This window comes from Manis pentadactyla, chromosome 10 (genome assembly GCF_030020395.1).
Source record: "Manis pentadactyla isolate mManPen7 chromosome 10, mManPen7.hap1, whole genome shotgun sequence".
In the NCBI taxonomy this organism is placed as follows: Eukaryota; Metazoa; Chordata; class Mammalia; order Pholidota; family Manidae; genus Manis; species Manis pentadactyla.
The window spans coordinates 79,731,255-79,751,988 of record NC_080028.1 but is presented as its reverse complement, the minus strand read 5'-3'; the positions used below and the strand labels follow the sequence as shown (position 1 = coordinate 79,751,988).

General features: G+C 44.0%; 1 protein-coding gene and 1 pseudogene across 8 annotated transcripts in view; one reads left to right on the top strand and one right to left on the bottom strand.

Annotated features, from left to right (window-relative positions):
• Positions 1 to 74: 74 nt before the first annotated feature.
• The window catches only part of ARHGAP17 (Rho GTPase activating protein 17), a 96,131-nt gene continuing 75,471 nt past the window's right edge, over positions 75 to 20,734 (top strand). For 7 of the 8 annotated variants that reach the window (XR_008992148.1, XM_057487056.1, XM_057487055.1 and 4 more), the window contains exons 1-2: positions 75 to 134; positions 4,520 to 4,600. Coding sequence is in view for 7 of the 8 variants with exons in the window: in XM_057487056.1 (XP_057343039.1) it covers positions 103 to 134; positions 4,520 to 4,600 (113 nt within the window). In the remaining variant the exon portion in view is untranslated. Of the gene's footprint in view, positions 135 to 4,519; positions 4,601 to 11,785; positions 12,168 to 20,734 lie in introns of those variants that run through there. The other variant, XM_036916915.2, reaches the window with a different exon arrangement.
• Positions 5,748 to 11,572, bottom strand: LOC130685161 (thyroid receptor-interacting protein 11-like; annotated as a pseudogene).

The following is a 20,734-nucleotide window of genomic DNA, read 5'->3' as shown; positions in this document are numbered from 1 at the left end:
GGAGGGCCCTAGGTTCAGAGAGCTGCTCGCGAAGCTCTCTTAACTATTAAGTCTTGGTGGAAGAGCAGGCAGGACCCTCAGCACTGGGGCGAAGGGCAGACAATGCAGCCGGGAAAACAAGTGTCAGTGCTACAGTGAGTCTGTGCTCAGCCTCATTCAACATTTGAACAAAGACTGAGCGCTGAATTCGCCGGGAGCCGGGAGCTGTGCTAAGGGCTTTGCACACATGATCGCCTTTGAAATGTGAAAGAAGGAATGTGTGGAAAACGATTACACTGATAAAATGTGTAGCACTGATAATGCATGAAGTAGAGCCACCAGTTACACGCATCTATGCTGCATTTCAGAAAGGTAGTATTTAGTGAAAGGAAATAAAACTTTTTTTTAAAGTTCACAGCAAGCAAAATTCATGTTTACAGATCCATAAATAGCTGGTAAGACATTATACAGAAAAGTGAAGGAATATGGGAGAGGGTTGGAAGCAGGACATTTGTGACGTTTAGAAAGTGGGGAGGAGAGAACACTAAAGGGGAAGGGAATGGGGAAGATACACATGGACACCTTGACACTCTGCAAGCTGGGGTGGGTTCACACATACTTGTCTCATTATTATGTATATTCAAGATATTCTTTACATATATTGGGGCTGGACTATTTAGAAAACATTTTCTATGTAAATGGGCAAGTGTCTTTGAATATTCCTTTTCATTATCAGGAGCAGGGAACGGAAACACTCAAACTTTAACAACCTTGAATCACATACACACACACACGACATAAACAGTGATAACAGAAACCCAGTACACATATCTTGGGGCAAGATCAGATATCAAATATTTGCTTAGCTTTCAATGGAAAACCAACTATTCATTGATACCCAACGTAGAAATGACACTGGGAAAGGCTGAATTAGGGAGGTTTGCCAGGGGGAGTGCTGATGCGATGAAATACATCATCCTTTGGTCCTCTGCCAAAAAGGTAATGCAAACTATAGAACAACCAGAGTCTTCCAGCTTGGCAGTGTACACAATTCGTGGGTGTTAGCTGGAATAAGTGTCAACAGCAAGTAGTGTACGGTATCGATCCCAGAGGTGTGGAGAGTGAGGCTGAGGGTGACTGGCAGAAGTTGGAGACACATTGATGCAGCTAGGTTATTTGATGTGTTTGTTATTCAGCCTGGGATTCAGAAAAAGCTGGTGATTCAGAGGACTTTAGGCATTTTTCACTGAGAGACACCACAAAGGCTTCCTGAGAACAGGGCCATCTCATTCCACCTTAGCTGCTGGTCAAGGGATGAGGACTTCATGACTCAAGAGGAGTCCGGATATGGCAAGCGTAGTCATGTCAGGCTACATGATGACTTCAAATATGAGACTACAGGGGAGTACTTAGTGAAGAATGTCCAGCCAGAGAAAGGTCACTGCCAACTAATCTGCACCCTCCGACAAGTCAAGAGAAACTGGAGTTTAAAACCCCTCTAAACATTCATACTGGAAACAAAAAGCTGAGCATTATCCAAAAAATATCCCCCCAAGGGGCCAGAGTAGACATTTGTTGCTTGAGATATCCAGTATCTCCTCTATAACAATACCTTGAGTTTCTTCTGGAGAACCAAACTCCATTCCAGAGCACATGGATCACTTGAGGCTCCATGCCAGACACCAGAAGAGGAACCTAACAAAGGCCTGGCCAATCACATACTGAATCACCCCACCACTACACTTCAGGGGTGTGTGGGGGGATGCTGCTAACCAGGTTGGTCAAATCAAAATGAATCCCTTGAGTTGAACAGGAGTTGCTAAGTCTAGGGGAGCTCTTTTCCGTCAGACTTCAACTGGAAGGACGTACCTTTGGAGCTTCTGAGAGCTGTCTTGCCACCTCCTATAGTCTGAGAATGATACTAATGGGGTCTGGAGCACTATATGCTCAGTTAGAGGTCACGTGAGTTTGCAGTGTGGGAGCTGATGGCTAAATGAACAGAGTATGTGGAGCTAATCAGCCAGGAACAACTCAACTCAGAAAAATGAAAGAAACTGTCACCAGGTGCTTGCAGCTTCTCCTAGGTGCAAATTATCCCTGCCCTCCCATCGCCACCTTGTAGTACTTCAATTATCTTCTTTCTTTGCTGGTCCTGTTTTCCAAGTATCTGACCTGTGGCTTCCTCACAGGCTTTAAATAGCAATAGTCTCTTAGAAAGATTACCTTTCCTCCACTGAATTGTTTTTGCACCTTTGTTCAAAATCAATTAAGTGTATTTCTTCAGACTATTTCTGGGTTCATTGTTCTACATGACATCTTTCTTACATTTCATCTTTAAATCATTGAACATGGTATATCTCTCCACTAACTTCCTTTATCAGTGTGGGGCACTTTTCTGCACAGAAATCCTGGACATGTTCTATTAGATTTACCCCTCAGTATTTTAGTTTTCCTATTGAATGTAAATGTATTTTTAATTTTGGTGTCCACGTGTTGATTACTTTTATGAAGAAATGCAACTGACTTTTACGTTTAGTTTGCATACTGTGACATTGATAATTTCAACTAAGTTCTAAGAAGAACAACTTCTTATGGTATAAAAGGCTGAAATTAAAATTCAATATTAAGAGGCTGCTGTGGCATCTGGCAAAATCAAGTAGTCCTCAAAAGGCCTAACTGCACGTTCTCTACTACTTATCCCACCAATAAGTTCTCCTTGCCAAATAACTGCTCTGATCACAGATCAGACACAGTGCTTGCTTATTCCCATGTAGCAGGCTTCAGTTCTCTATCAGCCAAGGGAATTATTCAGGAAAGCTCATCACACACTCCTGCAGCAACAGCAGGGACCCTGTTGCTTCTACAACCTCTTGCTACTACAACGTCCACCTCCCAAGCTAGCTTGTCAACCTTTTTCCAAATGCAGTCCTTGTGTACCTCTGCATGGTATGTGGTATCCTCTTTCCATGGGCTGTGAGAATACATGATAAACTGATAAACTGCCGTCAATCCCATCTGTCCAGTGTTTAGCGATCCCCGTATGTCTGGAGCAGTAATCTCATCAGTGGAGCACCTGAGGTGAGTAAAACAATTGGCAACACAAACTGGGTGGCCCAGACTCAGCTCAGGAAACCTGCTTAGCTTTAACTGCTCCTTTGCTGACTGACTGCTTTCATTAGGCAGCAGTTACTATCTGGGATGTAATTGAGAATCACCAGTTTGTGCATTAGCACATGTTATTTTCTCTGAAATGGATGTTCCCATCAGATGCTGCCCTCTGGTCACATTCTTGCCAACATGGCAAGAATTATTGACTGTAACCAGAAGTAAGGTGCCTCTGGGCTCCCACCTGAGGACAGGGACAATACAATAGCCTCCCTAACTGGTGGGCGCTTCAGTTCCCCACATGGGTTTCGGGTTCACGCTCTTGGTCACTGTGTCTAACTCGATGACCATCACTGGCTGCTTTGGGCAGCCAGACAGCCACTGTTTGGAAAAGTATGCCCGCAGCACAGTCCTGAGTATGACTCCTTGTCTTTGTGCTAAGAAAGAGGGCCACAACCCCAGGAAGATTTAAGATTGTCTCCCTGGCTGCCTCTGCACTCATTGTGATGACAACAGCCAGGCACTGACGTCACCTGTCTCCTGTGTGGCTGCTTTCCTTGGTGATGTCTTGTGCTCACCTGACACCTAAGGGTTGAGGCAGGAGTGGAGGAGTTACTCTCCCTATATCCAGGTCCTCTTTTTTTTGGTTGGTTCGTCATTGGATATACATGGGGGATACGGAAGTATCTTTTCACCCTGCTGGTATTTCTCTTTTTTTTCCTCAAGATAGTCTCAAATCAGTACCATCAGGCATAGGGGCTCCCATGGCAATGGCTGTATGGTTTAAGGATCCCAGGCTTATGTTAGCTGTAAATAAACACCCTCACTGTGCCCAAGGGGTGACATGGGTGCTTTCTCAGAACCCTGAAGATTGAGATTTTGTGCCAGACAGTAAATACAGCAGAGTTGGTGCAGAGGAAAGACACAGGGCCTGTAACCCAGAAGCTGATGGATCAAAACCATCTTTAGCTGCAGCCCCACATTCTACGCTGTGTGAATGTTTCCCCAGCCCACTTTCTGTACAAACGCCCTCAGGACATTTTGTTCCCAGCCACGTGAAGCCATGGGGTTTTGTTTCTGTTCCCACCCAATCATATGCGGTACAGACCCTCAGGGAGGCTGTGGGGACAGGGAACAGGTGGCAGGCCCCAGAGGTGACTCTCCTCTGCATCTGTGGGATGCCAGTCGGTTTCTCCAGTGCTGAGGCCCACAGCCAGTAAGATCACTATGTCCATGGCTGCAGTGGGTTTCAAGCCCCTAGATCCCAAGTTTAGGCCTCTGCTGTGATGGGAAGCAACAACGCTACATGAAGGCCACGTGTTGAGGGGGTTTGGATGGGGAGGGAAGCTGAACACTGCATTCCCCTCCCCACTCTTCATTTTTCTCATCAGTGCCTTCTCCTCTGAATGGACACATTTGACCTTTTTACCCACAGGGTACCTAAACTCTTCTTCTGCTCTCACACAGTCTTTGCAGACAGGATCACAACTGCATCTACCTTTCTTCAGGAAAACAGGTATGACTTTGCATTTATGAAATTCTCCTTTGACGACATTTGTTTCATATACTTGTTAAGTACACCAATGTCCAGTATGTTCTAGTATTTTTGTGGTTTTACAGGAAAAATATTTCTTCTTTACAAATTTTACTTAAGCCCATATATGGTGATGCTTATAAATTAGCCAGCCTTGACTGTGGCCCCACCAACAGAAGGCTCTAGAATGTGTTCAAATGAAAATCAGCAGGCACTCCTAGTAGTGCCCTCAGACACTTGCCCAGGAAAGAGGCTTTAGCAACCTCTTCTCATGCTTCCTGGAGTCTCTGGACCATAAATGACATCTGTAAGCTGTCCACTGGCCTCGTGCAAGTAATGCCTTCCTTGGCCCTGCATTATATACTGTTAGAGCAGCAACTGCAGTCCATGCACTGGTGTCATCGGGAAATAGTATCTTTCACACTCCCTAAGCCTCCAAACCCAGCTGTCCTTTATGACTTGGGTCATGGAAGTAGCTCAAGATGGGCACCAAGGCCTCCTTGCTACAGGATGGAGTCAAACCTTTTGGCATGTTCTGCCTGCAGGTGAGGGTGGCCTGCCCCGTCATCTGTCCATCTGCAGATGCCGTGATGCTGGCAGATGTCACCCACCCCACTGAACGCCTTGGCTACCTGGGGACACCTTTTGGATCCACTGACGGAACATCAGTGGGAGTTCACATACTTTATGGTTTTCACTACCACCCCTCCCTCCTGGTCAAGGACCAACTTCACTTTTGAGGGAAGAACTTTTCCTGCTCCCTAAAAGTCTGGGTCATCAGCAAGGTTTAAACGGATGTCAAGGCATCAAACAATGCATCTTGTACTTATGTACTGTTCACCTTTTATCTTATACAAGGAGTGTGCACTTGTGTCCTTCACACTTTTTGGACATTAACACAAGCTGATGTTTTTCTTACCTGAGGTACAGTAAGTACCTGCTCCTTGTAAAAACATAAAGCCTGACAGACAACATTTGAAGTGTCCTTTGCCCACAGCCTCCAGTCCCACCCAAGCCTGCTTCTTCCTCACAAGCATCCACCTTGACAAACACTTTTAAACTGCATAAAATTAGGACCTTTTGCAAAAGGCCATTTGGTGGTAAGGTGCACACACACACAGTGCCTTGGTTTTCTTTAAAGCACTGTCACGTCTCTGGATTGAGAACACATCTATGACTTCAAAGGTCTCGTCAGCAAAACTCTGGCACTCTTGTCGGGTTCCATTGTACGTCATCCAGCACTTCCTGCTGGACCTCATCGTGTTTCTTCATCTCTTCGACTTGCTTGTCCATGCACTTCATTCAAAAGTCCTTGTAATGAGCTCAGTTTTCCTTTGAGACGGTCTGCCTTTCCCATTCACTCGGCCAGTACCACCTTCGAGTTGACTAGGGTTTGAGCATACTGCTTTCCTTGTTTTTGTGAGGCAGCAAGCCGTGACATGGTTTCCTCTTTCTGCTTGGTGACAGCATTCAACTGATCCTTCAATGACTCTACCTGCAAAGCGGCTTTCTGGCTGAACTTTTTCATCGCCCTAGCCGACGACAGTGACTTTTCTTCCAATGCTGTCACTTTTGTTCTTAGTTTAGCGGCTTTCTGTTCTGCCACCACAGCTTCTCGGTCATGGGCATCTTCCAGTTCTAAACCGCAGGTACACGATCTCTCCAGCTCCCGGGTTAAGTGTGATTCTTTGTCACGTAAAACGTTGAACTTCATTCCATAAGGCACAGTTTTCCACTTGTTTCTGTCACAGTACCAACGTGACTTCATGCCTCTCCTCCTGAAACAGAACCGTCTTTCCCTGCAGTGATGTCACTGCATTGAAAAGCTGACTGAATTCCCCAGTCTGGCCCTGTTCTCTGTCTTTCAATCGCTGCTCACAAGCAAAAGCCTCCTCCTCCATGCCAACATACTGGAAATTCTTCTCTCCCCACGTCATAGAAAGCCGCATATTGGTCTCCTGTAGTGCTTGATTTTCAGTTTCCTTCTCCTGAGATGTTTCTACTAGTTTTTCATTGTCCTCTTTTAGTTGACACACGTCATTTTCAAAATCTGATACTCTCTCCTTTAGGTTTTTTACTGCCTGTCTCAAAAGTTCATTTTCATCCACTTCATTAGTGGATGAAATTTTCATTTAAATATTCATTTAAAGAAAGTAATCCATCACTTTTTGCTTTGCTTAGGGGCTCCTTTTCCTCAGGTAAGTTTTGCAAAACATCTTGTTTCTCCTTGAGCTGCTTTATTTCTGAGTCATTTTGCTCGTGGTGTTGGCTTTCTAGTTCAGAAGTCATAGCAACTGAATCAGACAATCTCTGATTTTCTTCCTGGAGGGCTCTAATTGTTGCATCTTTTTCCTGTGTTGATTTTTCTTGGCTCTTGTACCTCTTCTTGGGGCAACTTAGAAGACTCACTCAATATATCAGGCGAGTGGCCTTAAAGGAGTCTGTTGGCTCTGAAGGAAGCGAACCGGTAGAGTGCTCTAGTGAAAGAATGTCAAGTTGACCTAAGAGAAGATCACTGGCATCACAAAGCTGCCCTATGCTGAGCTGAGTTTGTGATAATTCCACCTTGAAATTCTTGAACTTGATCGCATCCCCTTCATCATTTTGGATCAGGTCAGTGTCACTCATCGGTAGTTTAGAATTATTACTGTCAGTGAAAACGCATGCATGAAGTTCTCAAAGATCCTTCTGACATTGAGCTGACTCACTCTTCAGATTATGTGCTGTGGTCAGCACCTGCTGTTTCCACTCCTCCTTTCCCTTAACTTGCTGTTTGAATTTATCACGTTCCTGTAGAAGTTCCCCTAACTGATTCATATGAACACCTCTAAGCTCGTTACCAGTGTTGCAAGTTTGCAAAATTGTCAATAAAGTCTGACGTTACTGCCTCAGTTCATGAACTTCAACGTCTTTTTCTCGAATGATGTGTGATAAATTGTGTATTGTTTCATTAAAGACATCTTGGTCACAACGTTTAAGCCTAGTGGACAGTTTTTTATTTTCATCTTGCAGCTTCATGAGTTCTGCTTCTTTGGCAACAATTATATCCATCATGTTGTGCTTCTCTCTTTTTAGACTTTTTTCCCTCATCTTCTTATTTAAAACAGCCAAGGCTTGTTCTCTTTACAAAGCATACGGTTCCAATTGCTGCTGAAGCCCCCCAGTATCTTGCATGTAGGAAGGTGAAGATATTCTGGTGTGCAAACCCTGTATTGTCCAAATCTTTTTGCCAGATAATGTGAGTGAGTTTAGCAATCTCATGTTTGGACAGCTGATCTATCTGTTCAGTGAACGGAATATTCTTTATCCTTTGCAAAGTTGAAAGTTTATTTTCCAATTCTTGCTCTTTTATTCCTTTTCCCAATCTTTTGGTTTCAGTTTTAGGTGAATAGTGCTTTTCACTTCCATTTTGTATATTAAGACTTTGACTTTTTATTACTTGAAAAACATCAGAATGTTCTGTTTGAATGTGCTGGCTTTTTTCAGGCAATTGGGTTTGATTTGTTCTCCTGTGTTTTGCAAATTCTTCATTTCCTCATCTTTTACTGAGAAGAGCTGACTGTGTTTAGAATGCATTTGTCCATGGTGGTGTTTAAGATCATCCATGTCCTGTTTTTGTCCTTGTGAAGACTGAAGGAGTTGCATCTTACTCTGGTTTTGATCTTCAGTTTGTTTTGATGATTTTTCATTTTTTCACCCGTGGTTACCTTTTATCACATTCAGCTGAGATGTATCAGATACCAGTTCCATAATAATGTCCAGTGTTTTAGGGGCACCTCAGCTCTTTTCTCTCAGTTGTTTCAATTCTTTTTTCAGGTGACTGTTTTCTTCTTTTATGGAGGCGAGACTTGTCTTTTTCCCCTATGATTTGCTGTAAAATTTCAGTTTTTCTTAAGGTTTGGGTACACTTATTTAATTCCTTCTGCCACTCTGAATTTAATTCTTCAACAAAAATTTCTTTCTCCTTTAGTGCTAACTGCTTCTGCACTTCTAAACTAGATGACAAAATTTCCTTAGTTTCTTTGTGGTCAGCATCAAGCCACTCTACATTCTTTTTGAGCTCTGAAATTTCAAAGTCTTTCTCTTGTCTGAGTTTAATTAAACACTCACGCTCCTGCTGTAAGGGAGAGCTACCAGCTTACATGTATTTGACAATTCTTTAATAGTGTGCTCATACTTGTTTGTTTGTTCCAACAATTTCTTCTCTGCCTGCCACAATTGTGTCTATAACTGTCCTTTTTCCATTTTTAAAGCTTCCATAATAGTGTTTTTTTCCAGAGAATTCTGTGAGCAACAATAACTTCTTCCCACTGATGTCTTAAATCTTGAAGCTCCCAAACCAAATTTTCGTTTTCCGTTTGGAGATCCAAATCAACTTTGTTTAAATTGTCACTGACCTCTTACATTTCCGGAATAGTTTTTATTAAGTTTCTAACTTGAGCATTCTTTTCTTTAAGTAAGTAGTCTGTAAAATTACTGCCAGTTTTGATTAAGAGACAGAGTTAGCTTATTCTTAATTCCAGAAAGCTCATTCATGTTCTTGAAGAGCAAAGTTCTCCTTCTGGAGGTTTAACTTATATTTCTGTGCCTGATGTAGCTGATCTACTAAATCTTCTGTTTTCACCTCAAGCTTCTGTGCTGGACTAAATGCAGATCACGAACAGCTGATTCACTTTGAATTATCTTCTCTTTTTGTGCATCTAGCTCTTTGGTCATGTTCATTTTATCATCTCTGGGTTGACAAACTCTCCCTTTTTCGTTATCTAACTCTTGTTTTAGTTTACTAATGATGCTGTGTCTTTCATTTTGTTGTTTAGATAGGTGATCTTTCATCAAAACCACGTGCTTTGTAGCTTCTTGGTTCTGTTGGCCTGACCCTCCTAACTCAGCTGTCTGTAATTCCTTTTCAGTGAGACTCTGATGAGATTTCTGTTTCTTCGTCTCTGAGACATAGCTTAACTTATTTACTTCTGAATCCAAATTCATGTCTCGTCACTGTAGGTTCAAGTACTTCACACTCCTTGTTCCATTTTAAAAAGGACACTTGCAGTTCTTCCTTTTCTTGACATAATTATGAATTCTCTTCTTCTAAAACCTGGACTCGTTTGTGAAGTTTCAGGTTGTCTTCAATGACATTGTTATTCTGATTTAAGTTAGTCATATCATTTCATTTTCAGCATTAGACAGTGCTTGCTTCAGTCTGAACACTTCTTTCACAAATGTACTCCGTGGGAGAATTTGTCACAGTGTCACTTTGCCTCTTAACATAAGGCTGCAGTTCACATTCTCCAATTCTCTTTTTCTTTCTTATCTGGTCTTGTTCTCTCCTTAGAACATCTCTCTCATTTTCTGCAGAAGACAATTTTTTACTTATGTCTTTTATTCGTTCTTCAAGTTTTTCGATTTTCTTGGTAGAATCTACTTTTTCAGCTTGTAGAACGTGAAGAGTGTTCTGCATCTCATGAATTTTAGGTTCACAAGTTTCTGAGACTACCAGGCCACCCTCTTGCAGCATATGTTCCAGTTCTTCGATTCTTTCTTCATAGTCATTGACTTGAAACCTAAGACTAATTTCTGCCAATTTCTATTGATGAACATTCTGCAGTATTGCCCTTTCTAGCTGATGGTCCTCCATTTCCTTATTTCGAGTGTGTTCAATTTCCTTGATGGTAGTTTGCAGTTTGTAGGTTTCACTGACACAAAAGCAATTTGCCCTGCCTGCTGTAAAAAGCTTGACAAAATGCTTCCAATGACTAACTTCGGCCTCAAGTCTTCGAACTTCATGGCACAACCTGTTTATTTCTTGTTGCAATCAAACGAGGTCAGCAAAGTCCATGTCGTTGCTACGGACAGCAGAAGCATGATTGACATCACAACCTAATAAAGGCGATACGGTGGTTGACCGGACACCACCAGCTCGGGACTTACTGACACTGGGGCTGACTGTAGCTTCAGCAGCTCATCCTTTAGCCCTGTCTGCCTTGCTTTAAGGAGTTCGGTTTCTACCTCTTTGTGTTGTAGTTGAAGTCGGTAACTAGTAGTTTGCTGCTTTATTTGAAGCTCTGAGGCTTCATACTTCTCATCTAGACCACTAAGATGAGGTTTAAGTCTCTCATTGTCTGATTTTAGGTTTCTGTGAGAGACTTCACTCTCAGGTTTAGTACATTCAGACCCTTCACCCACCTCCTGTTACCTTCGTCAGCACTTCTCTCATTAAGTTAGGGATGTGCCCAGTGAAGGAAGCCACACCACTTCCCATTTGTCCTGGGGAGTGGCTTAATCCAGAGAGGCAAGGCCACCAAGCCAAGAGGATATCGCTGCGGGCCGCAGAACTGACCTGGTCTACTCCGTGAAAAGCGTCCAGCTCAGTCCAACAATCCCGCCAAGTGTCCCAGAAGGGCTGCCGAGGGAGGCTAAGAACCACAACACAATGAGGCGTTCCTAGGCAACGCCTGCTCGGGGGCCTGCTATTGGCCGGGCACTGGGCAACAGCAGGCCTGGCCCTGAGACCTTACTAATGGCCCATCCCTGGTGACCAGCCCCTCCGGAGCCTCGCTCATTGCCAGGACTTCCCACTGCAGCGGCTGGGGCTCCTTCTCCCTCTGCTTCAGTGTCTCTCCCAGTGCCACGCGCCACGTTGGCCTCTTCCACACCCAGGGCCGTGAGAGCTGCTCTGTAGGCAGCGGTCTCCAACCTCCTTCACCTGCGTGTTTGTGTGCATGCGTAGTAATGAAGACTTACAGACTGCCTTTGGCTTTTTACTAAGTGGTATCACTCAGTAGGTATTGCCCTGCAGCTTGTGTCTCCATGCAATACATTTTTTAAAAACCGAAATAACATGTACACTGTGACGCGCATCCATCCTGAGTCACAGCGGTGCGTTTTGACAGATAAGCACGACACTAATGAAGACGCGGAACATTTCACCCCAAAGTCCTCACCGGCCCTTTCCATGTTCCCAGGGCCCTTATCTCTAGGAGCACTGCTGTGGGTGTGGGCGGGGGGGGGCGGGGGGGGGTGTCCCAGGGATGTATGTGTCCTTCCGCTCGCGGACGCCCCACACGGTCTGTGATGCGGCCCAGGGCCTGCGTGTGTCTGCTGCTTCCCACCAGCGTTTGAGATCTACTCAGGGCTTGTTGTCTGTCTCAATCCAGCCATAAGCAACAAGCCATAAAGTCACAGAGGACCGCAAGGCCCTGGCAAGGCCGCCACAGGACCCTCCCGTCGGGGTCTCCCCTCGGGAACCCGCCGGGCTGGCGGGCGGCCTCCAACCTGTGGGGGCGGCGAGGCGTGGGCCTCGCCGATCGTCGCGCCTGGGCCTGGCGCTTTCCTCCCGGTCGTCGGCGGGCGGCGCCGCTGGAAGTGACGCGAGAGGGCGGGGCCGCCGGCCAGGAGAGCCACCGCCGCCGCCGCCAGGGCCGGCAAGCGATGTAGGAGCAGCCAGGCCGTACCCGTCCTGCCCGGCCGGAGCCCCGCGGGCCGCCGCCGCCGCCGCCATGAAGAAGCAGTTCAACCGCATGAAGCAGCTGGCCAACCAGACTGTGGGCAGGCGAGTGTGCCGGGCCGGCCGGCCAGAGGGCGCCCGGGGCGGGGGCGGGACGGCTCCTCCGCGGCCCGGCCAAGGCCGGCAGGGCCGGGGCAGGGGGCTGCGCCACGCTGCGGCCTGGCGTGGAGCTCTGGGCCTCCGCCTGGTCCCCAGAGGCCGGCTAGGGCCGGCCTCGCCTCCGTCCGCGCACAGCCCTCGGGGTTCCCACTGCAGGTTGAGCATCGCCCTCTGGGCACCGGACCTGACCCTTATCCTCTCCTCCCACGAGATCGGACCGGCCAGGGCTCGCTGCCTGGAGCTGAAACTCCTACACCTGGTGTGCCTGGAGCTGTGCCAGGTGTTGTGCTTTGGGGGTGGTATTCTCAACTTTGCCCCGGCAGTTGCAGACCCTTCACTTAAAGTGCATGATAGCAATAAATCAGTAAATGGTGATGAAAGCCAGTTGGGTCTGCTTAGTGAGTTTCAGAACGCCCTTTAAGGGAATTTAGAGGTGGTGCTGTCTCCACACTGGGCTAATATGAACTAGTTTGCTGCAAGCTCCTGACATTTAGAAATCTGAAATTGGAAGCAAAGGGTTAAGGAAACGCCTTGCACCAATTTAAAAAAAAAAAGCCTTTTTTGTTTGGATTTGGAAGCAGGTACCTCTCCATGTTTCTTTGGTGTTGCTTTAATGCTCAACAAGACATATTGATTTGTGAAATGATAGGATAGAGGAGAGTTTGTAGATGATCAGGCTGTTGAAACAGAAGTGATTTGTGGCTTTGAGAGTTTCTTGAGGTGATTGTCATGTGCTGTATTACCTGGAGCAAATATTTCAAGGTCTTCTAGGCATTTAGCTGTACTGCACCGATTTACTGCTTATTCTCTGAAGAGATATGGAAGTGAGTTTTTCACAGCTTTTGCTTTTTTTTCCTACAGTTAAGTAAAAAGGGGAGTTTGGTTTGGCCAAAGCACGTGGGTGCACTTCTTTTTTTGTGTCTGAGAATACTTTTACTTCCTCTTGAGTTTTCTAAATTTGCTTTTTACTGTTTCATTTCCCTCAAATTCTGCTTAGTTTTGTTTAATTTGAGGGGAAAACCCCACCCTATTATCTTGGTGTGCATTTATCCTACTGCCAGAGTTAACCTCTGTCCCCTAAAGCCTAGATGTGGCTACTTTTCTGTTATTTGTAGGAAAATGGTAGAAATCAGGCTGAGAGGAAGGGGACAGAGTAGTAGTAAGGGCTAACGTTTCAACCAAGGATCTGTAAACAAATTGTAAGATAATTCCTTGTGAATTTGCTACCTCCTTAGTGTTCTTAGTAACCTGCAGCATGAAATCAATATTAGAGTTAGGATACATTGGTCAGATTGTCATTTTGCCTGCTTGTGTATTGTATCAGGCAAGGGATGTTTGCTCTCCTTTTACAACTTGCCGAGGCTTTTAAAGCTACAAAGCCATTCAGGGTCTCTGGCCCCTGCTTCCTCTGTAGCAGCTTCTTCCTTCAGTCTTTTACATTCCAGCCTTACTTGCCTACTTTCAGTTTCCAGAGGAGGCTATGCTTTCTTACCTATTCACCTCTACCTGGAACTCTTGGAAGCTTTGTTCACCACACCTGCCCTATGCCTACGTCCTGCTCATTCTTTAGGTTTCCTGGTAAAGGTCTCTGCCTCTGAAAGACCTTCTCTAATGTCCAGCATAGATTGGAGGTCTCTCTTGGGCTCTTTCATAATACCACATTGCACCTATTTTTCTATAATGTAATTGCCTCTTTGTCAGCGTTCTCCACTAGACTGAATGCCTTGAGTGCCCTTGCTGTGTCTTTCACTTGTGATTCTAAGGGTCTACTGTGGTTCCTATCACATGGAAGATAATACATTTTGTTAATCTGTTGTAAATCTAGTTCTTACTAGATCGCCCCGGTGGTGTGAGCCCAAGTATGGGAAAACAAAAACTGGATAGAGTAAATGGTGATTCATACTAGGACTGTAATTCTGGCCCTGACCTTTGACTGTGTTTGAAAATCTTTATTGCTAGATGCCAGTGGAAGCTGCAGCTATTACAGAGCTATTAAAGGTGTGGCAATTATGTACCCAAAGTCAAAACTGTTTTTACTGGGGAACTGTGTTACTTTACTGCTGTTGACTTCCTAAGATATTTGTATTTTTTTCCCACTTAAGTAATTGTAAGGGACTAGGGAGGAAAAGAGGCCAGAGAGAGCCTAGAATTGTTATTTGCATGGAAGCAGGTGCTGACTGGTGAGCATCAGAATCAGGATTCTGAGTGTATCTGGTCAAGGTGAAGGCTAGAAAGCAAAGCAGCACCCCTCCACCCCCCATGAGAGAAGTTACATGTGTGAACAGCATACCCATTGTGTATATTAATATTTCATGGAGTTCTAGGTGGTATCTTGCAAGGAAGTATTCTCTTCCCAGAATGAGGACCTTGTGAGTGACCCCACAGTGAGCTTCCTTGGGCTGGACATGTGGGAGAATTAGTAATGGCTAGAAGAAGTGAGTTCTCCCGATGCAGTTTGTTTACAATGGGTGGATGAGTCTGTTTCAGAAGACGGTTTGTGTATCACAGGGGCAAGGCTTATGAGGTGGTCTCCTGATACGGGTTTTCCCAAAGAAGAGAATTAGGATAGTTCCTTTTGTCCACCTGCCTTTGATGATCCATCCCTTCAACAGACACTTGTTGAGCTCAGACTGTGTGCCATTGTTCAAGGTATTAAGGAATCAAAAGTGAATATGACAGTTTCTGCCCTAAAGGAGTGCAATAGATTTGTGGAAGAGATAGCAAGCAAAAATAATAATTATATGCCATGAAATAAGTGCTCATAAAGGGATAGCTCATGCACAGAGCAAAACCCAGGTCTGACCAGATCCTGTTTTAGCAACATCAACAACAAAAAAAGCCTCCAAAAAACAAACAACAACAACAAAAAAAGGGAGAAAATTTGGGCAAAGCAATGTTTTTTTCCATCTTGAGGCACTTCTTTGAAATTTCTCTTGCATTGATTAGGTCTCTTTTAGTTGTAAGAAAATCTGATTTGAACTGCCATAAACAAAGATAGGAATTAATTGGCTCAGCTGTGACCAAGTGTCCAAAAGTAGTGTTGGCTGCAGGCTGTGTTGGATCCAGGGGTTCCACGCTTAGACAGGCCATATTCACAAGGAGATCCCCAGTGATCCATCATCCTTAGTTTATGTCCCAGAGGACAGGGAATACTTTTATCCCAGTCATTGTGGCCAGCTCTGAATGCTTCTAACCAGGTCACAGACCTGTCCCTGGAAATGGAAATGGAGTCAGCCCCACCCAAACCACATGGACTGAGAGTGGGGGACTGGCTTTCCACCAAGGGAAACTGGGGTGCTGTTACTAGCAGAGGGAAGAAGGCATGCTGGTCGGGAAACAATAAATGTCGAGTCTTTTGTAGTCTTGCTTTTTAAAAAGGAAGGTGTTTTGTCTTTTGAAAATCCTTGTTGCAGATAATCAATCCAGTAGATTCAGGTGTCGATTTTGGGGAGGTGATGCCCTGAGTCGAGAAAGGTGAATACCAGGCTGAGGAGCTGGAGGAGGGTTTTCTGAGGTAGGGGTGTCAGGGAGAAAAGGAGTCTCAGGGATGAACTCAAACTGGAGAAGGCACCGCAGGGAGGCTTGGGTGTTGCTTTCTGCAGAGATGACGTGCTCCCTGGGGGTCCGAATGCTTTTCCCCCATAGTTGTCTTTAGACAAAACAAGCACAAATGCAAATGCCTGGAGTGGCCAGGCTAGTAAAATCAGTGAGGGACTTAGGCCAGGTGAGGGTTGTGGGAGATCTGGACCCTGCTTGTCTCACCAAAGTGGTATGTGGGAATCTGAGCCCAGTGTGGCCCAACCTTTGGAATTTCTGGAGGAAAGCCTGTAATCTGGATCCTCATGAAAATTAGATGACATTTAATGCAAACTAAGCAATCACCATGACTCTGTGTGGGGCTAAACAAGATATATCAGCAGCCAAATTTGGCCTGTGGGTCACCAGTTGGCAAATGCTTATCTAGAAGGACCTGGAGGCTAAGCATCTGTTACTCTTTTCTTTTTTTTCTCCTGTATCTTACCCTGATATTACTGCATCCTCATTTGTTGAAGACCTCATCCTTTCCTTTACAGACTCTTTAAAATATCTGATAGTAATAATCAATAACATTTCTGTTGTAGTGGTTTAGTTTACCAAGCACAGTACCAAACCACCTGGCATGGTTCTAGCCTACCAGCGATGATCATTTCTAGTTTATAAAAAAGGAAAGTTGCTGTGCCAAGTTTGCACAGCTACCAAGTGGCCGAGGCAGGATTTGGGTCCAGGGCTTCTGACTCTGGGTCCCCCATGCTTCCTGCTACAGAAACTGGGCTGCCTTTTCACCGGGAAAGGATTAATGTTTGTTAAATGGCTTTGGTGCTTATAAACCTGCTGGGCTAGGTGCTTTATGCAAGTTATCTCACCGCTTTCTCGCAGCACCTCTCAGAGGTGATGTTATTTGTTGCTGACTGAATGAGGGAACCAGAACTAAGAGGTCATCAAGCTAGTAAATGACAGCTGTGGATTTAAACCCAGGTTTCTGCTTCCAAAGCAGCTGTAAATCCATACTTCATGTGGATCTGGAATGAGAAAACTCTTGTTTGAGTTAGGGTGATGCTTTCATAAAATCCTGGAGGCTAGGAGTTGGATTTTGCTGTAGTAGCTCTTATCAGGGATAGTTTTGCCTCCTGGTGGACATATGACAATGTCTGGAGACATTTTGACTTGGTTGGGGGTGTGGGTGCTCCTGGAAGCTCGTAGATAGAGGCCAGGGCTGCTGCTGAACATCAATGCACAGGGCACCCTTGCAACCTAGAATTATCCAGTCCCAAATGTCAAGAGTGTTAAAACTGAGAAACTCTGGTCTAGTCCTTCCAGGATCTGGGTATGTGAATTATCAAAATCAAAGGTCCAGTGTTTGCTTGTAGGGCATAAATTTGTTCTGTTTGACCTATTTAGCACATAGGTATGTATTTATTTATTTCAGTCATTGGCCAATATTTAAATTAGGAGTTTTTGCATGAAAACCTAGATTTTTGGCTTCTTCTAAAATGAAAATCTTGGAAGACCTGGCAATATCTGGCATTCCTCCTCAGTATAAGTGACAGTAGCTGAGCAGTGGCTCTCCCATCTGGGTGGGGCATTAGCTGTCCAGTTCACCCCAGTCAGTCCCTACCTGGCTTGTTTCACTCTGCTACGTTCCTTGCTGTCCACTCCCTGATTACAGAAATCTAATGATCTTCTCCAGGAGTAGAAGGCTCCCTACCTCTTGAGGTAGCCCATCCCACTGGGCATTGCATGTTCTCATGGTAAGTCAAATTGCATCCCTGCCTGTGCATTCCAGAGCAGGCCAGAGCTGAGGATGAATCGGTCTCTTCCCTCTTCCACATAATAGCCCTTCGTATATTTGACATCGCAAATCATTTCTTTACTCTACCAGCAGTGACTTCCTACATCCCTCACCTCCTCTGCTGCTTCATTTTACTCATGCTGATTTCCTCTGCCTTTTCTAGGGGAGCTCTGAACAGTATTTCTGACAAAGGGAAGGTAGCTGTGCTTTGCTTCAGTGTGAGTGGTTTCCGTCCAGCCTCTGCATAGAGCCAAGAAATCTGGTTATCTTTGCAGCTTCTTCTGTGGCCTCATTATGTACCTTACATATTGTGTAATCATAGACCATCAAACAGGGTATTTATAGGTGAGTGAAAAAACTAAAAAAAAAAGAACCCTGAAAGGATGTGGTCATATGGCATCATTTTTACATGTCAAGGCAGCATATTATTCTAATATGGAATTACCTTTGTGGCAGTGGTTCCCACTGTGTACACGGCAGTCCCCCCAGGGATTTGACTTCTGGCATAGGGCCCCAGAATCAGTATGTGCACCACACATTCTTGTCAGAATATAGGTATTTTACAAATGTCATTCTATCTCTGTTTCTCAAAGGGAGGTAGATGCCATAGTAATTAAGTATAATCCATTTAAAAATAGTATTACACTCCTATCTGCTTTATATGTGTGTGTGTGTATTTTTTTAAACTTAGATAATAAAAGTACAACAGGCCCACAGTCTTTTATCTAAAACCCTTGGGGTGAGATGAGTTTCAGAATTCAGAATTTTTCAAATTTTAGAAAAGTAATAATGCACATATGCTTTTCTATCTCCGTCAGGGTCTGGGGCAACAGCCCTTAATTAAACACGTTACTGTTTCTATAGTGAAATATAGGAATGTATGTCACAGTACATGGAATACATAACAATTCTAAATAGCGTCATATTAGTTGAGGGCAAATTTTATCACTAAATGAGTGACAAGAAAACTTGCTTTTTAGATTTCAAAATGTTGGATAAGAGATTATGGACCTGTCTTACTTTTAGTAATGTTGTATTGACAGGGTCCAGTTTTTTTTACTTTATATAGTATCTCCTATACTCCAAAAAGTTGGAAACCACATTTACATTCTGTAAGTAGGGTGACAAATTCAAGTGCCAGGACAAGTAAAACTAGTAAGTGAAGTGGCAACAGGCATAAGACAATAGCGAATGGTGAGGACTGTGGTGAGCTCCTGAGCACCTTTATTGACAGGGAATAGTTGCTTTCAGCTTGAGCCACTTGTTGCCATGGTGAATGTGGGTGCAGTGTAGCCACATCTTCCCATTTTTAATGATAACTCCGGAATGCTGATTTCCATGTGGTGTTTCTTGATATTTGAATGTTGGCAACTAAAATGAAAAAAACACTGTAGGTTAAAGAAAACTATCTGCAGGCTTTATCTGGCCCTAGGCTGTCTACTTTGACCTCTAGGTTAGAGGCTGATTCTTCTGGTATGAAAAGTTGGACAGTGGTGTTTTGGTAATAAACTTCTGCTTGAGATGGGGACAGGACATTTGTTTCGTATCCATTGTACTTTACATATGTGTTATATGTATCTTGAGTGTAAAATATTTAATAATAAAATTTTAAAGTTAACAGATGCTTTTAGAATTGTCTCATTTTCTAGCCAGAGGGAAATTTTTTTTTCCACCTATGAATTTGAAGCTTTAAAGTTATTTATCTTGGAAAATGGAATGAAAGCCCCAAGTTAAAATATAAGTGTCTTTAAAAAGCTTAAGTTGAGGAAGGTTAGATCATAATGTTCCTACCTTTCCAGGGCCACAGTGATCCAAAGTGATGTCACATATCTGCCCTTGTACTGGAACAGGGAAGGGTCCTTCATCTCCTCTCTTCTCATACCATTCTCCTGGGTGATCTCAGCCTTACAACTACCACCTAACGGCTGATGATTCAGTTTTACGCCTCTATCCCTGGCATCTCTTCATCCCTACACTGATCTTTGCCTTGAACATTTCCCCTTAAATGTCCTGCTAAAATTCAACTCATGAACCACTACATTCTCAAATTGGCCTCCTTTTCCTGTATTTCTTAGTCCATAGGTCAGCACACTTTGGCCTGCAGACCAGTCCTGCCTTCTGCCTGTTTTATAAAAAAGGTTTATTGGAACACAGCCACACATTGCTGCTGCACAGTTGAATAGTTGTAGCAGTGATCATGTGGCCCACAGAGCCTATGCCGTTTACTCTCTGGCCCTTTACAGAGGACTTTTCTGACACCTGCACTAGTGCATTGAATGCCACTACACCTACTTGGACACCTGTCAGTCCATGTCTTTATCTCCCATGTTCTTTATGTCCAGGCTCTCACCATAGTCTGGCAATTCTGCCTCCTCCTTAGTATCTTTTGACTTGGTCTCTGCCTCTTGATGGCCATTCTTCCTGGTACCTTAGTTCAAGCTTTCATTTTTTTCCACCTGGACTCAAAATTGTCTTCCAAGTGGCTTTGCTGGCTTGAGCTGGATTTTATTCCTTTTGTGGGACCTCTCAGCCTCCACATTGGTTTGATATGTCCAGTCATGATTTAATTTACACATATTTTATATATATATATATATATATATATATATATATACACGTTACAACCATTCCCCTCTAAATTGTTTTTTCCTGATGAATTTCTGGGGTTTAGAATCTGCATTTGTAGGAAATTAGAATTTATGTAGTCATAGTATCACCAAATTGGCTTCTAGGATGGTAGTGCTGTCATTTAGTTTACATGTACCAAATAAAGTTACACTGTAATGCATGACATGATGAATGTTATGTTTCAGTATCACCTTAGTAACACTAGATGTTGTCTTTTAAACAACTTGCTACCTATTTTAATTTTTTCCACTAAGGTTGAAATGAATGTGTCTCCATATTTATATTGCCTTATGAGTTTTCTATATGATCTTTATTTAATGGAGTTAATATTCAGTTGTCAATTTTGTTCAATGACCAATTCAACAAATGTCTACTGAAGACCTGTCAAATGCTAGGGCCTGGGGTCAAAAATATAACCAGTTCCTAGGAACTTGAGTGGGGAGATGGACATACAGACAGATAATTTGAATATAGCCAGTTTGCCTATAGGTGTTAGTAAGGGAATACTAATGCCATATCTTGTTTATTCATGTGGGTTAATAAACAAGTTAACATC